The sequence below is a fragment of the Cucurbita maxima genome, unplaced genomic scaffold (assembly GCF_002738345.1).
Source record: "Cucurbita maxima cultivar Rimu unplaced genomic scaffold, Cmax_1.0 Cma_Scf00002, whole genome shotgun sequence".
Classification (NCBI taxonomy): Eukaryota; Viridiplantae; Streptophyta; class Magnoliopsida; order Cucurbitales; family Cucurbitaceae; genus Cucurbita; species Cucurbita maxima.
In genome coordinates, this window is record NW_019272018.1 from 4,835,185 (window position 1) to 4,851,960 (window position 16,776).

At 37.4% G+C, this 16,776-nt stretch overlaps 2 protein-coding genes and 1 pseudogene across 4 annotated transcripts; 1 reads left to right on the forward strand and 2 right to left on the reverse strand.

Annotated features, from left to right (window-relative positions):
- The first annotated feature begins 3,111 nt into the window (after positions 1 to 3,111).
- LOC111496068 (pyrophosphate-energized vacuolar membrane proton pump-like) lies at positions 3,112 to 7,845 on the forward strand. The gene is made up of 8 exons (XM_023146340.1): positions 3,112 to 3,524; positions 4,838 to 5,412; positions 5,501 to 5,880; positions 5,962 to 6,048; positions 6,143 to 6,473; positions 6,644 to 7,054; positions 7,135 to 7,194; positions 7,277 to 7,845. Exons 1-8 carry the CDS (start codon positions 3,269 to 3,271, stop codon positions 7,481 to 7,483), a joined length of 2,307 nt encoding a protein of 768 aa, XP_023002108.1. The 5' UTR covers positions 3,112 to 3,268; the 3' UTR covers positions 7,484 to 7,845.
- Positions 7,846 to 7,894: 49 nt separating this feature from the next.
- On the reverse strand, positions 7,895 to 9,293 carry LOC111497267 (annotated as a pseudogene).
- A 3,174-nt stretch (positions 9,294 to 12,467) lies between these two features.
- LOC111468214 (protein PHOX1-like) lies at positions 12,468 to 16,071 on the reverse strand. 3 transcript variants are annotated; one of them, XM_023113369.1, is made up of 4 exons: positions 16,010 to 16,071; positions 13,231 to 15,496; positions 12,906 to 13,147; positions 12,468 to 12,816 (listed from the first exon to the last, which is right to left on the reverse strand). In XM_023113369.1, exons 2-3 carry the CDS (start codon positions 15,374 to 15,376, stop codon positions 12,999 to 13,001), a joined length of 2,295 nt encoding a protein of 764 aa, XP_022969137.1. In that variant the 5' UTR covers positions 15,377 to 15,496; positions 16,010 to 16,071; the 3' UTR covers positions 12,468 to 12,816; positions 12,906 to 12,998. The 3 variants fall into 3 exon arrangements, with proteins under 3 accessions (XP_022969137.1, XP_022969145.1, XP_022969128.1); XM_023113377.1 differs by having other exon boundaries at positions 13,231 to 15,416; positions 16,010 to 16,066; XM_023113360.1 differs by lacking the exon at positions 16,010 to 16,071 and adding an exon at positions 15,649 to 16,003.
- Positions 16,072 to 16,776: the final 705 nt, after the last annotated feature.

The following is a 16,776-nucleotide window of genomic DNA, read 5'->3' on the forward strand; positions in this document are numbered from 1 at the left end:
AAAAAAAAAAAAAAAAAAAAAAAGAGGTATGGAATTATGGAAAAGAAGAAGAGAAAGGAGAGAATCCCATGATTGCATAATTTTGATAGAAATAAGTAGAAAAAATAACAAATTCAGAATTCTCTTTTGTAATAATAATAATAATAAATAAATAAATAAATAAAAGAAAGTAGGATCCCCTTTTAAAAAGCGATTTTCTTTATTCTATTCTTTGGCATCGTATTCTACGAATTGCCACCTAGCCCTCATTTTTGGAACTCCACCCTTTTCGCCCACTTTTCCTGGAATTTTGTTAATGTTCTTTAGCTTAAATTAATGGTAAAAAATTAATTTGGTATATAATGTTTAATTTAATTATAAATGCATAAAATTCGGGGATAAAATAAAGAATATATAGGTAAAAAGGGACTAAATTAGGCGTTTGATGAGAATTATTGGCGATTTGTCTAAAATTGAGTGCTAGGATAGATTAAAAAAATGGAGAGAAAATGAAGATAATTAAATTAAATTAAATTAGCCTAGGGGCGCTAAAAATATAATATAATATAATATATAAATTCAGTGGCGATTGTGTAAACACCAGTCTGAAACTGATACCCACTTCAGTGGCACAGAAAAAAGCAGCCAATGGCTACGTCCCACAAAACAATTCGCATCTTTCTCTCTCTTTTACCCTTTTCCCATTCGTTAATAAATAAATAAATAAAAAGATAAGATAATAAAATAGGTTAAATTATTATTTAATTTTAATTTTGTGTTCAAGTACCCCTTCAGAATTATTTTTAAAAAAAGAAAATAGAAGAACCAGTTGTAATTTTTATTGGAAACTTGAATCTTTATTTATATATTTATTTCTCCCTAATCTAAGGGCCAAAGGTCGTGTTAATTTATTATTATTTAATTGTCTTTATTAGAGTTGTTTGTTGTGTCCGTTGGGTCATGGGTCGGGTTGTTCTCGTGTAGCCATTACTATCACACCTTCACATTGAGTATCCTCTAAGATAATTCCATGCACTTGTCATAATAATAATAATAATAATAATAATAATAATAATAATAATAATAATAATAATAATTCATTTCAACTATTAATTAATCCTTACGCCTCTTTAATTCAGATAGTTTCATCTATAAATTATGAATGGTTAAATATATGAGAAATAAATGTAAAAATATTTTAAATTCATATCCAATTATTATTAGGATAACATATTGTGACAATCTAGTTAATATGTACTTTACCCAATGATAAATAGAGCCATCCATTCCTCTATCAAACTGTCTTTTCCATCACCCATTCATTACTCCTAATCATTCATGCTTTATATATAATCACTAATCATGCTTCCTTTTAATAAATTTATTAAAAGTATTAATAAAATTCATTAGGTATAATTTTTTAAAATTAAGTAATGTGTATTACTATAATCCCAAATAATAATAATAATAATAATAACAACGTGCTACCAAAATTGATATATTTTTCTAATGTGTAAAAAAAAATTATATTTATTTATTTTTCCTTTAATGTTTTAATAATTTTTAATTTAATATAATCATTACTTTTTAACTGATATTCTAATTGATGAGTTTAGTTTGTGTTTAACAACTATGGTGATAAGGATGACAAGGCAAAGGAATCCAACGGAAAATTTATTCTTGGAGAGTGGAAACTTTAATGAATGAGATTCTTCTTTTGTTTTCATGTCTTTTTGCAAGACATCTCTCTACATGTGTGTGTATATATATAGCAACACAATATTACCTTAAAAATAAAGTTATTTATATTTCAAATTTAAAATATTAAAATTACATTTTGGGCTAAAGACAAATTACAGTTTTAGTAAAGTTTTAATTTTAAAAATTAAATCTTTCATAATTTTTTAAAGTAAAAAGGTGAACACAAAAATTATACTAAAAAAACGAGATTTGAAGCTGTGACTTGTAAAGAAGCAGGTTAGGTGAGTGATGCTCATTTGAGTAATTACTTGCCATATTAAATGACATTTATTTATACGGTGATTTAATTAATTTATTCGAGATTAAGAATTTAAATTGATGTCTTATCGGATGGGATAGAAGAGGTGCCACGTAGATTATTGTTTTGAATGCGAAAAAAACAAGGTAAGTAATGACGGTTGGGATGTAATTTGGCGTAAATGAAGGTTAGATAAAATATTTTAAGAAAAAGAGGTGAAAAAAGAAGGAAGAAAGATGAAAGATAAAGAAAAGCTGATTCGGATAGAGGATGCGTTTGGTTTACGCTCTCTTTCCATCACTGTTTGGGTTGGTTTGGGTTCTATATTGACAGGTGTTATCCGAATAACCATCGCCACGTCATCAGACCATATTATAAATAAATAAATAAATTAGTAAATAATAAAAATGGAACAACGGCGGAGAGATGGCTTCCATTTTAAGGAAAAAGGGAGGGGAAGAGGGTCAGGTAACAGTTAACATCATTAAAAATGGTTTGTTCCAAAACGCTGTCGTTTCCTTCCATGTCTTGTCTCATTTTCTTGGCCGTTGGAAGAAAAAAGCATCCCTTTCTCTTTCTGTTTCATTGCTTTTTTTTTTTCCATCTAAATTCAATTCATTTTTCATATTTTTCATTCTCCTGCCCCCGGTTTACAATATTACGTCACTGCCACTTACCTCAACCTTTATTCATTTCTTTTTTAATTAAAAAAAACATTATTACAATTTTGAAAATTCAGTTAACTCCAAGAGAAAGTAAACAATAAAACCTGAAATTTATGTGGGTGGCAAGAGAGTAAATATTAAGAATTCTGTGGACGATTGGATAGCGAGGGGAGTGTTTGGTTACAAGGAAATGGAGGAGGTGAAAAAATGAAATAGAGAGGGGGGTAAAAAGGAAAAATAAAAAATAGAACCCAGAGAGTGGACGGTAAAAAAAATAAAAAGGGAAACAGGGGAAGAAATTAAGCGGAAATAGAGAGTAGCTTAATCGGGTTAAGAGTTTGTTTGGACGGATTCCGGAGTGGGAAATTAATCTCACCCAAACAAACCTCATCTGATTTTGTGATCCTATTCATATTCCTATCCCCATTTTTCTCTCTCTTCCATTTGGTTTGGGAGATGAATATAAATGTGAGTTCCCATTTCCCTCAACGCATCTCAGCCTGAAATCGCTTCCTTCCATTCACTCACTCTGCCACCACCCCCCACCAAACCCTCGTTTTCTTCTTCCTTTTCTCCTTCCTTTTGTGGGGTTCGTTTCCCTGTGTGTGTTGGTAATTCTTTCGCCATGAGCGTTACCATTCTTCCAGATCTCGGGACTGAGATTTTCATTCCGGTATGTGCCGTTATCGGAATCATCTTCTCTTTGGTGCAGTGGTATTATGTTTCGCAGGTTAAACTCTCGCCTGGCCGAGATGCCGCTCACAACAACAGCGCCGGTTCTAAGAATGGTTACTCCGACTACCTCATCGAGGAGGAAGAGGGCGTCAACGACCATAACGTTGTGATTAAGTGTGCCGAAATTCAGAGTGCCATTTCTGAGGGTATACCGTTTTCTCGTTCTTGTTCCTTTCAGATTTGGTTTCTGCTGTCTTCTTTTTTGCCTTATTAATTCTTGGATCTGGTGCTGGATTCTCAGTTTCTTGTTCTTACATTTTCGTTTTCTCGTTTATGGATATATATATATATATTTTTTTTTTTTTCCTTTTATGAATGCTCTGTAGAGTTTACCTTGATTTCACTTCTCGGTTCTTTCCTGGCTCTTGATTTTTGGAGTGGTTTTTGTTTTTGTTAGATGGTAACGTACACTTTGGAAGTTGCGCGTTGTGTTGGGTTAGTTTTGTTGCGCGATTATCGTGTTGTGGTATACGTGTGGATGTTACATTGGTCCTATCTTTCCATGCATTTATGGGCCGTGCTTGTTGTCTTTAAGCTAATACGCTACGTACCCTGTGTTCCGTAGGCATCCTTCCCTGCTTGACCTTGAGAGTTAGGTTCACTGCACTGGTCTTAACACATTACCATAAATAGCTTACGGAGGCATTAATTACGAATTATTTGTTTCTTTTGATTGATTATATCTTGTCTGTTCACATGGAGTTTATTGGAGGGGGGGGGGGGATTATGGTTTCCTGTGTCTGTATACATGAATTTATGAAGAGATCTAGGAACTTATGATCGATTAGTTTCAGTTTATTAAAAACAGAGGGCCGGACTGTCAGAACCTTTGGAACTTATTCTCTTATATGGGTTTGTAGTGTTTCATTTTTGGTTAAGAGGATAAGAGTTGCATCACCACATCTGGAGTTTAATCAGCATTCATCACCACATCTGGAGTTTAATCAGCATTTCTTCCAAGTTTATGGGATTCCTGTTTCTTTGCGTCTGGTTCCACGTTAGTGTCTTTTTCGTTCTGTATGGTATTTATTTAATTGTTAGTTTTGTGTATGCCATGCAGAGAATCATATTCATATCCATGATTTTTTTTGGTTGAATCGTTTGAACTATTTTTATGAGTTCCTTTTGTTGATGTGTTCTACGTTAGTGCCTTCTGGATGTTTTTTTTTTGTCACTCTGTTTTTTGTTGATTCCTTTTATTGAAAATGCCATCTTCTAGAAATTATAACTCTTAAGCCAATATTTATATATACTTTTTTCTTGCTATGAAAAGGAAGTGAAAAGTATTCTTGTGTCCTCCCATTAGTAAAATATGTAAGAATATGTGTCGTTTAAGATGATAAAACCACTTTCTCTAATTGATCGGAAAGTTTATTCTTTTGAATCATATGGTTTTATGCATTCTCCTTACGTTGTTTTAGAGAAGTTTCTAACCTTTTTTAACTCTTTGATGTATTAGGAGCAACGTCCTTCCTTTTCACGGAGTACAAGTACGTTGGCATCTTTATGGTGCTGTTTGCAGTCTTGATCTTCGTATTCCTTGGCTCAGTTGAGAGTTTTAGTACCAAGCCTCAACCGTGCACATATGACAAAACAAGGACTTGTAAGCCAGCTTTGGCGACTGCTATATTCAGCACTGTATCATTTTTACTTGGTGCAGTTACTTCAGTGGTTTCTGGTTTCCTTGGAATGAAAATTGCTACATACGCAAATGCCAGAACCACCTTGGAGGCAAGAAAAGGTGTTGGAAAGGCATTTATTACTGCTTTTAGGTCTGGTGCTGTCATGGGCTTTCTCCTAGCTGCCAATGGTCTCTTGGTTTTGTTTATTGCCATTAACCTCTTCAAATTGTACTATGGTGATGATTGGGGTGGTCTTTTTGAGTCTATCACTGGGTATGGTCTTGGTGGTTCTTCCATGGCTCTCTTTGGAAGAGTTGGTGGTGGTATCTACACCAAAGCTGCCGATGTTGGTGCTGACCTTGTGGGCAAGGTGGAAAGGAACATTCCCGAGGATGATCCCAGAAACCCAGCTGTAATTTTCATCACCCTAAATATATTTTGTTTGTTCTTTTTGTGCTGATACTTTTATCTCTTAATCGAATCACTCATTGTTTTGGCAGGTGATTGCTGACAATGTTGGTGACAATGTTGGGGATATAGCCGGTATGGGATCTGATCTGTTTGGTTCGTATGCTGAATCTTCATGTGCTGCTCTCGTTGTTGCTTCTATCTCTTCTTTTGGCAACAACCATGAATTGACACCAATGCTCTACCCTCTCATCGTTAGTTCTATGGGTATTCTTGTTTGCCTGATCACCACCTTATTTGCAACTGATTTCTTTGAGATCAAGGCTGTTAAGGAAATTGAGCCAGCATTGAAGAAGCAACTTATAATTTCCACTGTTCTAATGACCTTTGGAATTGCAATTGTTACTTGGTTGTCTGTTCCATCATCATTCACCATTTTCAACTTTGGAACTCAAAAAGTTGTTACGAACTGGTTAGTTCTTGAATTATTTTCTTACAATTGCTTTTCATTGTCACTAGTGGTTTGATTCACGGTCGAGTATTTGGCTTTCAGGAAACTGTTCTTGTGTGTTGCTGTGGGTCTCTGGGCTGGGCTTATAATAGGATTTGTGACAGAGTACTATACGAGCAATGCATACAGGTAATTGATTTATTCGCATTTGCCTATTCACTCAGTAATTCATTTGTTATATAAAGATGAAAATCTGATCACTTATTTTTCTGATTTTATTCAGCCCTGTGCAAGATGTTGCTGATTCTTGCCGAACTGGAGCTGCTACAAATGTCATTTTTGGGTTGGCGTTGGGATACAAATCTGTCATTATCCCTATTTTTGCAATTGCGGTCAGTATTTTTGTGAGTTTCACCTTTGCTGCCATGTACGGCATTGCTGTAGCTGCCCTTGGAATGCTGAGTACCATAGCTACTGGTTTGGCCATTGATGCATATGGTCCAATCAGTGACAATGCTGGAGGTATTGCTGAGATGGCAGGCATGAGCCACAGAATTCGGGAGAGAACTGATGCCCTCGATGCTGCTGGAAACACCACTGCAGCCATTGGAAAGGTATTTTTTGGATATTCTTTTAACCCAAATGTAATGCCTGGATCGGTTCTTTATGTACATTGGTCTTGGCCTTCTGTATATTGTCTCAATAGAATGTTTTTCCAGTTTCCCACCAAAGCCTTCCTATGAACTTCTGTCAAAACTTCACACTCTTTATTTGCATTTTCCAGGGTTTTGCCATTGGTTCAGCTGCCCTTGTGTCCCTTGCTCTTTTCGGTGCCTTCGTCAGCCGTGCCGGTGTCACTGCTGTTGACGTCTTGACACCCAAAGTTTTTATTGGTTTGATTGTGGGTGCCATGCTCCCCTACTGGTTTTCTGCCATGACAATGAAGAGTGTTGGTAGTGCAGCCCTAAAGATGGTTGAGGAGGTGCGAAGGCAGTTCAACACTATCCCAGGTCTCATGGAGGGTACTGCCAAGCCCGACTATGCTACATGTGTCAAGATCTCAACTGATGCTTCTATCAAGGAGATGATCCCACCTGGTGCTCTTGTCATGTTGACACCACTAATTGTTGGTATCCTTTTTGGAGTTGAAACTCTTTCTGGTGTCCTTGCTGGGTCCCTTGTTTCTGGTGTGCAGGTATGTGTCGGGTTCATTCTTGGAACTACTAGTTAAACATCAAAGTTTTTCACTAAACGATGTTCTTGGAACTACTGTAGATTGCCATTTCTGCATCTAACACCGGAGGAGCCTGGGATAACGCTAAGAAGTACATCGAGGTATATGTCAAATCCAATAATCATGTATCCAATGTTGTAATGATTTTCCGGTATTAGATCAACATCTGATTGTCATGGACAGGCTGGTGCCTCTGAGCACGCAAGAACCCTTGGCCCGAAAGGATCAGACCCACACAAAGCCGCTGTTATCGGTGACACGATCGGAGACCCGCTGAAAGATACATCCGGACCATCTTTGAACATTCTGATCAAGTTGATGGCTGTCGAGTCCCTTGTGTTTGCTCCTTTCTTTGCCAGTCACGGTGGTCTTCTCTTCAAGATCTTCTGAAAAGAACAACACGAGTAATGGGGGAATGGCTGTGGCATTGCATTATCTCTGGCACTCCTCCTCATTGACATAACTACCGCGCCTCTTCTCCGAAATTTTCATTGCTTTTTTAGACTCCATATTATATGCTCCTCAAGTCTGTAGCTTTTGATTCCCTTTGAGAAACGTGTAGTTTCAACTGGACGAGCGTTTTATCTTCTCATCGTTTGATGATGAGAAGATGATGAAGAAAAAAAAGAAGATATTTGGTTGAATCTTGTGAAATGAGACTGCGACCTTATTCTCTTTTTCCCAATTGAGAACAGGCTATTATTGTTGTTCCCACACACTGTCTCTCTGTTCTTGAATGCGACTTCCATTTTGAATAATATCTGATTTAATTCTCTTTTACATTCATCTGGGAGTGTTGATTTAGAACAGGCTATTATTGAAACATTCAGTGAAAGCATTACAAAAAACAGAGACTTGTGTTGATGTTTTTTTAATCTTCAATCCATCAACTGCTCTCTGCCCCTTCTGGTAATACTGAAAATAAGTTTCTTCCACATAGTTCTTCACAGTTCTGAACAATCTCGGCCTCCTCTCGTCCTCCTCATCTTTTTCTGGGCAGCAGAAACAAGCCACTGAAAGCCTCTGCCTCTCTGAATTTGTTACCGCCCGATGAACAGGGCTCTAAAATATCCCATTGCTCATAATCTGCACAGATATACAATAACATAGAGGCACACACTTGAATACAAGGACAACCTTAAAACTTGCACTTGAAACTTACCTCCCCTTGTTCCCCAACGTTGATGAGAAGCGAATCAGCGATGGTAGAAACAGGGAGTCTGTACCACTGGTTGTCCTTCATTTCGAGGCCTTCCACTTCTTTGTCAAGTAACACAATGGTGAAGGCTGAGCCATCGGAGTGTTCTTTGAGACCAAGAACAAGAGGGGAGTCGAGCATGGCGGATAGAAGTTGAACCTCGTCACTAAAACAGGACGCTTCCCCACCTGCTCGGAAAAGCTCTCAGGCTCCACCTTTAAGGATGCTGCCATGAATCAACACAGTTTCAATTATCTCCTTCCCTTTCATTGTAAACTCGTGTAGATCTTCCCTGTACCAAAAAAAGGTAACCATTTAATGTTATGAATGTTGTGTTAAATGCTTTCTAGAATGAAGCTGACCTGAAAGATGGAGGATTCTCCGGCCAAAACTTGAGCTTTCTCTCATCCTCCGGATTCACGACCAGATATAACTGATCCGTCCAATCAAGAATTTGGTTCTCCGATAAAATCAAATCACTCCCATACCCTTCATGTCCATCAATTTCTCTGTAGCATCGGTTCTTCTCTTCCATAGGCGGTGCGAAAAATTGCTCACTTATTTGACGCATTTTCTCCAAAAACAAACTCGAAATGCCGTGATTAGCCGCCTGCAACCCTCACCAGACACATTAATCAACTATTCGCTTCATAGAGAGAAAAAAAATTCAAAAAATTTACAAAAACCAGACCTGAAAACAGCCCCAAGAACTAAGAGCCAACCGGAACTCGTCTAAAGCAGCCTCGCCGCCCGGCGACGACGACAGTTGAGAAAGGTCAACGACCGGAATCTCCGCCATTGGAAGTGGATCATTGTTGGAATCTCCGCCGCTATAGCCACCTTTGTAAATATAAGTTTCCGGCGTATCGCCGCCGTTGATGAGAAGTTGTTGCTGGAGTGTTTGTTGGGGGTGAGATTTTTGGGTCATTTTTGAGGAGCTTAATCCGTTTCCTTTGATGGATGTAGAGATTATATAGAACTAAACTTATCTGGAAACCAATAGATTTGAAGCAGTTGAGATTAACAGTGTTGTTATTTAATATTATGAATTGTTTTATTAAAACGAGAATGAATTAATAATGTGAAATCAAAGCAAATTGATGATTTTCATCACTTTCTTCATATAAAATTGAATTCACCCATATTACCACTGCTCTGAATCATTTCTTCCAATGCTCGACTCCCCATCTTGTTCTTCCAATATTATTTAAATTTTAATAAAGGATATAGTTGGCACGTGGTGGCCCAACATTCAACATTCTCATGCATTGACATGGTTATCTACTCACTTTTTAAGAGGAGACCAACCCGAGTTCTTTAAACAAACTTTGTCCTCACTCACATGCATCTCAGAGAAATTTCTAAAAGGTCACCCAATATAAAGTGCTCCAAGTAAAACATGCTTAATTATAAAATCTTATATGATTGAGTCACCGAAAAAGAAATGCACCTTATTAATATATGTGGTAACTTTGCACCTTATTGGTATATGTGATAATTTTTTTTTTTTTTTTTAGGCATACTTAGTTCATTCATCATGATCACGTAAATCTAATGATCTGTTTAGTAAGAGATTGAAACTCCTCCACAAAAGCTATCAATCTCACGGTCTACTAAGGAGAGGGTCTAGCCCTACTCCGACGAATGTCTCTACTAAGAAGAGGGTCTAGCCCTACTCCCGACGAATCGAATGTCTCTACTAAGAAGAGGGTCTATAGCCCTACTCCCGACGAATGTCTCTACTAAGAAGATGGTCTAGCCCTCGCTACACCGACCACCAGGGAGAGGGTCACACCGACCACCAGGGAGAGGGTCTAGCCCTAAACCGACCAGTGTCTCTGATATCGTCGAGTGTCTTTGATACCATCCGTAACAAACAAAGCGTGAGCGGATATCAAGAATTCTTTATATTTGGTTTATAAAAGAATCAAATTCAGGAGGCAATTAGAGAACAACCGAAAAAAAAAATAGTGCAAGAAATTGTGGAAAAATGGTGATTCTCATTAATTGATAATATAGTATGGTAGAACGAAAAAACTCATAATATGGTGATCCATCATAATCACATTCTTATTGTGATCCAAAGAGAAGTTGGGAAACTTGGGTTATTGCCTAAGGAATTGAAACGCCCATCAATTCACAAACTTTCCTGATTATATCCAAGTTAACCGGGGGAATGGCCTTGAGAAGCTGAGGGGAACATTGGTTGAGCTCAGCAAAGGCTTGGCAACAAGAAGGATGAGGAGCAGCAGCATTAATGAACACATCAGCCATACACTTGGCCGACTCTGAAATAAAGGTTGTGCAGTCATTCAATGGGGTATCCTTCGGCACCTCTGCCACGGCCCCCATGCGGGCTACTGCCGTTGGCACTAACATGAACATGTAAACTACAAATACAAGACCTGCTACATTCAATGATCTCGGCGCCATTGTTGGTACAACACTTGAGTGTGAATTGTGAGTTTTATTTTTTTTTTGGTTTTTTTGGATTTTTCTTTTTTGATTTGCTGAAGGAGAAGGTGTATTTCAGTCTGGGAGAGATTGGGGAAGTATGGAGGTTATATATAGGGAAGGATATGCATGTTTATGGCCATGAAAGCTGCCTAGCTGTTGATAAATCCTAGCATGTAGGAGTTGTTGTGAGAGTAGACCATTTCTTTCCACCAAATCTTGATTTCTTTGTTTACTATTATGTTGATAAATCCTAGCATGTAGGAATTGTTTGGGTGGAGACAAATGAATGCAATGAGACTAGGTTTTAATTCTTAGTGAGTTATGAACACATGTCTATGAGAGTTTATCGTTTTATTTGCATGGGTGTGAGAATGATTTTTTAGTTGATTCGATATGTCTATCATTTTAGAACTCGACCAAATATGAAGGTGAAAACATAATTTTATCGAGATAGAATGCACTCATTTTTATATATGGTAGGTAAAATAGTAGTTTCTTTTAAGGGATAATTTTAGACTTAAATAATTGGGTTTCACCCGTTTATGATTGGATTATAAATAAATGGTTCATCATTAATAAGGAAAAAAAAATGCTAGGAAAGTAATGCTCACATTTCCCCAACTTCGATTAAGAATTGCTATTAGGATATAATGGAACATGATATAGGAATATGATTATGCATATGATTTGAGATGAAATTGAATGTCTTGATTGTTAATTATTAGGTTGATGTACTCTACTCCATTGTCAAGGTTTACATAGTACTTTTAGTTGCTAGCTATGATGTAAAGTCACTTCCTCGTAATGGTTATATAATGTGGGAATTATTAGAGGGTTTCTAATTAACACTTAACAATGAACCTATCGTGATCAATGGAGTCTACATTAGTACTTATATGATTATGAGTTGGTATGAACAAGGTTGAGCCCGAAGATGAATAACCTTTAGTACCATACGAGTATTGTATGAGGGAATAAAGGGATCTTCAACTATTTCTTAATTGTGATCCGGTTCAGATGAGGGCAAAGAACCACATGAGTATCATGTTAAGATGAGGGCTTGGGACTTACTAACGAGATGAACAACTAAATAATATGAAAATGATCATTCTCATGAATTAATAGTATAATATTATAGAAGAAAAAATTTTATTGGATTCATCGTTACTTTCTTATTCATCATATAATTAGCTTAGTGTGAGATCCCACATCGATTAGAGAGAGGAATAAAACATTTTTTTTATAAAGGTGTGGAAACCTCTCCCCCAATCGGTGTATCAGCAAGGACGCTGGGCTCCTAAGAGAAGTGGATTATGAGATCCTACATCGATTAGAGTGGAAAACAAAACATTCTTTATAAAGGTTTAGAAATCTATTTCTAGTCGACGCATTTTAAAAACCTTGAGAGGAAGCCCGAAAGAAAAAGCCTAAAGAAGACGATATCTATTAGCAGTTGTGGAAACTTCTCCCTAGCACTAACGCTTGAGCTCACCCTCCCAAAAAGGTAAGCTCAAATAGGATATCTACTCCACGTTAAAGAAATTGAAATGCCCCACAATCCAAGAGTCTTAATCAAAACCAAATTAGAGGAACAATGGTTGAGGTTAGAAATGGAAGGATGAGGAGTAATTGTATTCTTGAGTATACCCATCACACATTTTCATGAATATATTTAGTTTAGAACCACCGCAGCTAAGTAGAAAGCGACAAAAGGGAAAAGAGAAGAAAATGAAATAGAATTTATTAAATGTCTTAAATGAATATACATATACCTGTATTATTAAGGTTACAAAAGAAATGGGATTACAACATAAATTACAAAACAGGATAAGAAACAATGAAAGAATTTGTTATCTAGGACACTTAAACGAACAACTGACAATAGAATACTATGAACACTGCTTTAGGAGACGAGAAAGGATGAAGGTGATAGCAGAAACTGGCTTAAATGGAAGTACCTGCAATTTCATCTTGTCCCCAGATTTAAGATTGTATTGAGAAAGAATGCATAATAACAACAGAAATGGAAAACCTTCTTTTGACACAGCCATCATAGAAGAAATGAAACCTGTTCAGCAAAACAACAGCTACCCATTGATACAGTGATGCAGTTCATCATTTTTCAGCATTGTTGTTATAGTGATGAGTGGAACTTACCTATAATGCTCGTTTTCAGTTTCATTGCGTGGAGAAGCAAAACTGGTGCTATTCCTTCTAGTCTCTCCAAACAAACCTGAAAAAATGCTCTAATCAAGCTTCCTCCAACACATGGTAGATTTTCGAAACTCTTCGCCGAAACAATGGCTCTAATCGGAATGATGGAACTCCAGTAAGCAACTTTCGAGCTTCGTACATCTCGTTCCATGCCTGTACTATCTCATCAATTTTGAACCCAAGACCTGTAATTGGAGCAGATAAGAAAAATATCTAAACATGGATGGACTCATAATCCACGGTTTACAGAATATATCTTAGACTATACCTTCATGTGCGTTGTTGCTTGAACAGTGATTCTTTATCATAACAGCGATATCAGTGGCAGAAGCTCCAGCAAGCTCAAATTTCTCAACTGCAACTTCCAGACATTCATGCCACACTGGTATCCCCATCTTAAATTCCAATATCGATCGCTCATAGAGCATGGTACCCCATAAGAGGTTTATATGAGACCTCATATTTTTAGCCTGTTCTGCAGCTTCATCAGCTGATATATCCTTAATCAGCCCATCTAATCCCATCTTCTGCAACTGGGTTTTAACAGTGCTAGTTTTAGAGAATTCGCTAGTACGCTGTTCTTCCCATTCTTCCCACATTTTCATGCCCGTTTCCATGCTCTCCTCGGCATAGTTATAAAGTTTCAGAACCTCAGTACAAGGCAACGTTTTTGGATCAACATTGCTGCTAACGGCATAAAGCCAAGAAAGTTTCGCCTGCTCAAACTGTTGCTGCCCAAGAGCTAGATAGCCTTCGTAAAAGTCTGGTTTGATTTCGACCGCCATTTGATATTTCCTTCCTGCTTCAACGTATTCGTTTTCAACCCAATCGTACGCAGATTTTATCTGTTCAAACAGAGGCCCTTTTGAAGCACCATCTGTGAAGTAGACCTTCTTCCTGGCGCTTGACATGATAACATTCCCCCAGTAGAACAATGCCAAGGCTGTCATCTCATGAAACTTCTCTGCTGCTAATTTGAAAAGACCTTGAGCCTCTTCACTTGTTACTGTCTCTTCCACGGCTTCAGAATAAAGCTTCATCCCAAGGTCATGGAGATCCAAGCATGGGCCAGATTCAAATCCTACATGGTTTATAAATAACTGAGCAAATTGAATTATCCAGTCATCAATGCAAGAGGACGTCTTTATTTCTTTTGCTCTTAATAAATGGCCATTCTCAAATATGCTACTTTGTTCAACTTTACACTTGGCAACCTCATCATCCTTCTTAAACTTTTCATAGAATGGATCTTGTTCAGGCTTAACTTCAAATATATAAAATCTAACAGAAGCCTGTGACGCCTTAGCTGTTTCGGCCATTCGCAATTCTTCGTTGGCAGTAATGGTTACCAAATCGCCTTCTTCGTCCCTGTACTTGATAAGGACTGCCGGGCAGGTTGGGAAACGATCACGTATAGCCTCCCTCAGTTGCAGTAGAGTGCAGTCCACTGGCACTTGAGCCCATCGTATATCTTCTCCAAACACCAATTTCACAGTTTTCATAGGTGTTTCCTCCAGTGCCCTGGCGATTTTCTCCTCCACAACAAGTTTATCCTCGGCCTTCTTCTCCTCTACTGTTTCCTTGGCCTTCTCCTCTTCAACCGTTCCATTACCAGCCTTCTCCTCTGCAACCGTTCCATTACCAGCCGTCTCCTCTTCGACCGTCTCATTACCAGCCTTCTCCTCTTCGACCGTCTCATTACCAGCCTTCTCCACTTCGACCGTCTCATTACCAACCTTCTCCTCCACAATTTCATCAGCCTTTTTCTCATCTATGGTTTCCTTAGTCTTTTGGTTGTTCTTCTTCTTTCGGTTCTTTTCTTTTGATCCTTTTTGCGGCAACACTTCAGCAGGCAATTCAACAAAATCAAGAGGCAGCTTGATCTCAGCATCGTCTTCCTTTGATCCTTTCGTCTCAAGTGCCTTTGTAAGTCTCTCTGATATTTCTAAGGCCATGATATTATTTGGCTCCATGTTTAAAACTGTATTAACATCTCTTAGAGCCAAGTCCAGCCTATGCAACGCCTCATAACATCTAGCTCGCTTCAACAACGCCTTACTATACTTCGGTGTAACTTCAAGAGCCAAATTGCACTCATGAATCGCTCGAGGATACTCGCTAATCCCCATTTGCATATAGCAAGCCGCCATGTTACTCCTAAGATAAGATACGTCTATATGATTTCTAGGAAGTAATTTGAGAGCCTTTTCATATTTCAACATTGCTCCTTCAAGATCTCTAGCCTGAAACAATCTATTCCCCTCTTCCTTCAAAGCCAGAGACATGGTAATGAAAATAGCATGGTCTTTGTCATTATTGCTTGGACTACCATCTCCACTCTGGCGATGTTTCGCTATGACCTCACGAAACTTATCACCAATCTGCTTCTTTTTCTTCCCACTTTGCTTCCCCATTGAAAACCCAAGATCGGACCAAAAGACTTAGATTCTACAACTACACTCCAAAGCAAACAAATCCAAACCAACTTTATTACGAGGAAGAGAATCAAATCCCGCAAACAATTCTTAAACCCTCTACAAAGAAGCAACACAGCACAAACAAAAAATCAATTCCCTTGTAGTCGAATGTAGCAAAAAGTACCCAAATATCAAACGTAAACCAGACAGAAACCACAAAATTTTCTAGATCAAATTCACAAATCCCCCCAAATTTCCAGTGAACCGACCTAAAAAGGATAGAACGATCCTGAAATTCCCCAGAAACTCAAATAGGGCATTCTAAGCAGAGATTCTTAAGCTCTCTTGGAATCAGAATTTATAGCATTCATTGAAGAACGAAAACCGCAATGCAGAAAGAAGAAAGGCAGCCGATTAAACTAAAACGTATGCGTGATAAGCAGAAAGAAACATGAATTATAGTCGTGCGTTTTTGCTCAGGAGATGCAAAATCGGAAACATAAAACTTATCTGGGAAATGTATGAAGCAGTGAAATAATTCCGGAGAATCCAGGCGAGAAAGAAGGAGGAAATTATTTGGCGGAAAGAGACGGAATATTATTAGCAAAGGAAGTGAAATGGAAAACGAACCGTAGAATCCGTTTGTGCTTTTGTAACGAGTGAGATTTGTAAGAACTTGTCGTGAACGCCACAAAATTCTCAGAAAAAGCTGGTAATGGTTTTTATACTATTTTATTTTATTTTTTAATTAAATTAAATTACTGTTTTTATTATAGAGGTTGCCGTTTGACTTGAAAACTCAAAAATATGTGGGCTCCACAGCTGCCGTGAATTCCAAGTCTTTTGGGTAACCGCCCATTCCATTGGTTGTTGGTTCAAAATTTTATAATTATATATAATAAATAAATTCTGGTTTTTATTTTTCATGTCAATGGTTAAATTTTAGTTCATCTATTTTGTGGTGAATAATTTGAATTAAAATATATTATTAAAGCAATATTTTCTATTAATAAAATATAAATAAAGATATTACTTAGCCTGCCAACTTTACCCAGCTTTTTTTTTTAACACGTGCTAAAAGCTACATGAAAAGACATATGATATGCTTTTAAGAAAGAAAAATCACAATTATATTATTCTGTAAATTTTAAATAATTTCATATACCAGGTGTACAATTAATGGGCTGAATTCTCCGGCCCATTAATTGTTGAAATAAAAAAAATATATTTGAGTTCCTTCGAGGACATGGCCCATAGACAAAGCCCACTTAAATATGAGTCCACAGATCCATTAAACGCTGGACTGACCCGGCCCATTTTGTTGGAAGTCCAAATACCTTCTCATGACGTGGCAACCACTCATTGGTCAAGCTTACGTGGAAATGCACCACCGTCAA

Coding starts and splice junctions, on each gene's coding strand:
- LOC111468214 (XM_023113369.1), bottom strand. CDS start 15,376: ATGGGGAAGCAAAGTGGGAAGAAAAAGAAGCAGATTGGTGATAAGTTT. Junction 13,148..13,230: donor AAGCAACAACGCACATGAAG/GTATAGTCTAAG, acceptor CTCCAATTACAG/GTCTTGGGTTCAAAATTGAT.
- LOC111496068 (XM_023146340.1), top strand. CDS start 3,269: ATGAGCGTTACCATTCTTCCAGATCTCGGGACTGAGATTTTCATTCCG. Junction 3,525..4,837: donor TCAGAGTGCCATTTCTGAGG/GTATACCGTTTT, acceptor TTGATGTATTAG/GAGCAACGTCCTTCCTTTTC. Junction 7,195..7,276: donor ACGCTAAGAAGTACATCGAG/GTATATGTCAAA, acceptor TGTCATGGACAG/GCTGGTGCCTCTGAGCACGC.